Source organism: Cervus elaphus, chromosome 23, assembly GCF_910594005.1.
Source record: "Cervus elaphus chromosome 23, mCerEla1.1, whole genome shotgun sequence".
NCBI lineage: Eukaryota > Metazoa > Chordata > Mammalia > Artiodactyla > Cervidae > Cervus > Cervus elaphus.
Window position 1 is genome coordinate 56,258,676 of NC_057837.1, and position 5,199 is coordinate 56,263,874.

General features: G+C 48.5%; 1 protein-coding gene across 1 annotated transcript; it reads right to left on the reverse strand.

The window, feature by feature from the left end:
• Nucleotides 1-1,618: 1,618 nt before the first annotated feature.
• On the reverse strand, nucleotides 1,619-3,034 carry LOC122681934 (60S ribosomal protein L4-like). Its single transcript, XM_043884537.1, has one exon. The coding sequence runs from the start codon at nucleotides 2,986-2,988 to the stop codon at nucleotides 1,720-1,722; it is 1,269 nt and encodes a 422-aa protein (XP_043740472.1). The 5' UTR covers nucleotides 2,989-3,034; the 3' UTR covers nucleotides 1,619-1,719.
• Nucleotides 3,035-5,199: the final 2,165 nt, after the last annotated feature.

The following is a 5,199-nucleotide window of genomic DNA, read 5'->3' on the forward strand; positions in this document are numbered from 1 at the left end:
CGCTCGAGCCTGAGTGCTAAGGCCATCCTGGCAGAAGCCAAGTGTGAGCCTCCAGAGCTGGCTGACCTTTGCAGCCAGAAGGCCTGCCTGCTGACCCTCGGTTATATCAGCTCTCCCCGGGCTGCCTCTGGAGAGCAGTTCTCTAAATGTAAGCCCTCAGCCCAGGACCAAGGTATTTTTATTTTATTTTATTTTATTTTAACCCTGGGCATAATTTATTTTTTGCATAGGCATAAATTAGAATCTGGAGATAAAAAAAATTAAGAACCAATAGTGCAGCATTTGTTACAGGAGAGCGCAAACAAAACCTGGCTACCTGGAGGCAGGGGCCGGTGCTGGAACAGCACAGCGGGTCTGTGGGGCCTCACCTTTGTTCCAGCCCCATCCTCTAGGAACTCTTCCAAGGGCACCCACCTATGCAGTAGCCCTTCCTGCCCCCTCCCCACAGGCCAGAATGAACCACAGAGTAAGAACCCAGTCAGTGCCCCCAGGCCCCTCTTGGCAGCCTGGTTACAAGGAACTGAATTCACCCAAGGCCCCACAGAACGGGGCTAGAAATCAAGCCCTTAGCTTCTCAGTTAAAAAAACAAGACCTTGAAAAATATTTACACAATAGAGCAGGGCCTGCCGGGTCCAAAAGCTCCCACCTCAGCACCCCCTCCTTAACCACCCCCCCACCCCCACCCGTGACTGCTCCCCATAGAAAATGAGTCAGAATAGAAACAATGAAGCAAGGGCTGAATGAGCCCCCAGGGATGGCTTAGGATCAGGGGCCTGATGGGGTGGGGCAGGGCCGACAGTCTGCACCCCACCCCACCCCGGTGACACCCTGGATGTCACTCTCATCGTGTCACTGGGCCCAGGGAGCTCTGTGAACACTGCTGGCTGCCCCCAGAGGACAGGTCTGCACCTACACCCTGGGGGCACGTGGCAAGCTTGCTCTGGGGAACATGTAGGCCCGAGCGGGAGAGGGGAGCAGAGAGGGCCCTGGGCCCAGCGTCAGGAAAGAGAAGACAACTGCTGTCCCCAGCAGAGGGGCTCCTATAGGCTCCCAGGAGCCAGACCCTCCAGGGTACAAGAAGGCCCTGGCCCACCCTGACCCAGGACAAGCAGTGTACAGAAGCCCTTCAGGAATGCTATGGGCAGCTGATGGCACTGGTCCTCTCCCAGGAGCTTCGTGACCAAGGTATTTTTAGCCAATCGTGTGATGGCCACGGCTCTGAGGCTATGGTCAGGGTGGGACCAGAGAACACTCCTGAACTGTGAGTCCCTGCTCTGGGCTGACTGGTTCCCATGGCTTCCCTCCCAACCCTTTCCCCAGAGCACACAGCTCTTCCTGACCAGTGTCAGGACAGACTTTGGCCCTAATGCCTGTAACACATCATCCCTTTATGGTTAACAGCACTGGGACACCGTTCCCCCCACTTGAAAGAATGTGGCATTATTGACAAAAGAGCCACTCACACTCAGACAAACTCCAAGAGCAAGGTGTCCAGCCTGGACAGAACAGAGACATCCTTGGACCCAGTTTCCTGAATCTTCAGCTCCCCTGGGCTCCCCACCTTCACCATTTGTACCATCCCTTTCACCCTCCATAATGGCATTTATCCCAATACACTTTCTTTTTTTTTTTTTTTTTCATTGCCTCTTTGTTCAGGTCTTTATTCAAAATTAGCTGTCCAAAATGATTTGGCATTTACGGAATAAACAAATTTAAGTTTATGCAGCAGCCTTCTTTTCCTCTGAGGTGGGTTTCTTTTCTGTGGGCTTCTTCTCAGCTGCTGGTTTCTTGGTCCCTGCAGCCTTTTTCCCCACCACAGGCTTCTTCAGCTTCTTATCGCCAACAGCCTTCTTTTCTTTGTTTCCCACCACAGGCTTCTTGCCCTCAACCCCCTTCTGATCTGATTTGGCTTCTAGTGCTGCTGCTACCTTATCCATATGGATTTTGTGGTTCTTGGCCTGTCGAAGAATGGTGTTCCGGCGCATGGTCTTTGCGTATGGGTTAAGCTTCAACATGATTCTCAGGTTTTTCAGTGGATTCTTCTTCAGGACTCTGCAATGAATCTTCTTGCGTGGTCCTCGGAGTGCTCTTTGGATTTCTGGGCTTTTCAAGATTCTGCTAAGGTCTGTATTGAGCATCTTGTGCATGGGGAGGTTGTAGTTACTCTTGAGGGAGGCTCCTTTACGCCAGGTGCCGTACAGCTCATCTAACTTTCGGAAAGCACTTTCAGTCCAAATGCAGAAACGTCCCACATGACCACCAGGAGCACGTTTCAAAATGTTCAGCTTGCTTACATTAAGCAGAGTAATTCCAGGGATGTTTCTGAAGGCCTTGATGATACCATTGTCTTCATTATAGATGATGCAGGGTCCCCTGCGCTGGATACGGCGACGGTTTCTCATTTTGCCTTTGCCAGCTCTCATTCGCTGAGAGGCATAAACCTTTTTGATATCATTCCAGGCCTTAAGTTTCTTCAGAAGCAAAACAGCCTCCTTGGTCTTCTTGTAGCCTTCAACTTTATCTTCAACAACCAAAGGAAGTTCAGGAACTTCCTCTATACGATGACCTTTAGATATGACCAGCGCTGGTAAGGCTGAGGCAGCCAGTGCAGAGCAGATGGCGTATCGCTTCTGCATTGTATTCACTCTGCGATGCCAATGTCGCCAGGTCTTGGTTGGTGCAAACATGCGGCCCCCACGACACATATTTCCAAAAGCACCCTGACCAGAACGGTGAGTCCCGCCACCTCGAACCCTGGGAATTCGAGCCACAGCTCTGTCGGTACCCCAAGACTCAGCACTGGTTTGATGACCTGCTAATTCACTGACAGCATAGGGCTGTCTGTTGTTTTTGCGCAAGTTGGTGTGAACAAAGTTAACAATATTGGGTCGAATGGGAGCCTTGAATACAGCAGGCAAAGTGACATTTTTGCCAGAGGACTCCCCCTTTTCAGAGTACACTGATATCAGTGGACGAGCACACGCCATGGCGGGGAGAGGAGAAGGCCACGCTCCTCTCAACCCGGCAGCTCCCACAGGAAAAGCCCAATACACTTTCTTAAGTGAAAGTATTAGCTGCTAAGTCATGTCCAACTCTTTTGCAACCCTGTGGACTATAGCCCACCAGGCTCCTCTGTTCATGGAATTTCTCAGGCAAGAATACTGGAGTGGGTTGCTATTCCCTTCTCCAGGGGATCTTCCCAACCCAAGGATCAACTTCTTTACCATCTGAACCACCAGGGAAGCCCTTTCTTAACCTGTGTCTTAACTTTAGCTACATTCCAAGCACTACCATATATAATATCATAGGTTTGACATGTTATTAGTTATTTTCTCCCATGCCTAAAAGGAACTTTTATTAAAATTTGTAGAAAAAGAAACTCTCCTGTGTGCCTCTGATAAGCAGTAATAAACCAGTGGAGAGGAAATCACACTGCAAACATCACTGCACTGTAGCCCCCTTGGTTCACCCAGGGAAAATTATTTATCGCCAGGCCTTTGTACAAGTTATTTCCTCTGCCGTGTTCTCACTTTCTTTCCCCACCCCTCTCTCTCTTCCTGACACATACACACACACACACACACACACACACACACACACCCCTCTTGCCCTCCTGAATAATTGACACCTCCTCCAGGAGTCCATTTCCAAGGTACTAACCTCAGAGAATAGACATTCACCCCTCCACTAGCTTCTCCTCAGCCCTGGGTGGCCTGATAGTTTTATTACCTACTGTGCTTCGTGCTCTGGTGGCTCCTGGAAAAGACCCCTTTCTGTTAAGGGGTGATGAGGAGTGCAAGCTCTGGACTCAGCTCCCCTCCTTATTCACTTCCGAGCTGTGTGGCCTTGGGTGAGTTACTTGTTTTCCCCAAGTCTACCACTGTCGTCTACAAAGTGAGGTTGATAACAGAATGGGAGAAATAATGTAGGCAAACGTTTAACACAGGCCTGGCACTTAATCAGTGCTCAGTAGATATTTGTGGAATGCAAGCGGTCTGTATACAGACTGAGCTTAAACAATATTCCACAGCCTATTTAAGAGCTCCTACATGTTTTTGAGAAATCATTGGCATCACCATGATCACCATTTGACAGGTTCCCAGACCAGGAGCCAGACTTCCTAAGTCAGATCCAGAACCTGTATGTGTGCAAGCCCTCAGTGTGTTGTCTTGTTTCAGAACTAGGCTGTTTCTTCAAAGGGACAGTGCTCAGCAGCTCAATGACGACTGACAGCCTGTAGATGGTTCCACAGATGCAGAGTCCCCAGGGCCACTCTCATTTTCCCATCACCCTCATACCCGATGCACCACTGCTTAACCTGGCCGTGAAGTTCTCTCTAGAGCTATGGCCACAGGCGGTAGATGTTAGTATTTGGAGACCATTCCATGGGAATGTGGTGCCCAAATAATAACTAATCTGTTCAGGACCCTAAAACTCCAAGTTTGTTAATGTTATTTATGATGGTGGTGGTGGAGATGGTGATGGTGGTAATAGTGATGATGATGGTGATGGTGGAGGTGATGGTGATAATGGAGGTGATGGTGATGATGGAGGTGATGGTGATGATGAAGAGGGTGATGCTAATGACAGTGATATCAATGATTTCTTGAAAACCTGTAAGAGAAGGACTATTGTTTTCCCCTCTTTACAGACCAAGCAACAGGGGCTCAAAGTGTTGAATAAACTTAATCAGGCAGGAGGTGAATGATGGACTTGATGCCAAGCCCTGGCTTTCTCCCAAACCACAGCAGATGTTCTAAACACCTACCTCATGTCTTCTATTAATATATACAGTGTTTTCATCCCCTCTGGGGCACCAGGGTTGGAAACATGATTCTTTTGTTAGGGTTACATTCGAGTTCTCCATAATTCTACCATCTCAGAGTCTCAAGTTTAGTTCCTGACTAACAGACACAGGAATAGAAATCCATCTCATGGTGGTAGAGAGGTAATATGCTTTCAATATCCGTGTGTTCCTCTCCATCTCCCAGTGAAAATCACTTGTGGCCAAGGGACCACTTCTAGCCAAAAGGATTAAAGAGTCACTATGTTTCTTCATCTTTTCCCCACTGCAGCAAATTTGGAAGTCCAAATTGTACTGTTACTGGCCTTTGTCAAAATGAGAAATAAAGCTTTGTTAGGTTAAGGGAACTTGTGGATTTATCTATTCATTAAAGCTGCTTGCTTTAACTTCCCTG

What these genes read in the sequence shown, in the direction of transcription:
- LOC122681934 (XM_043884537.1), bottom strand. Translation starts at nt 2,988, where the DNA reads ATGGCGTGTGCTCGTCCACTGATATCAGTGTACTCTGAAAAGGGGGAG.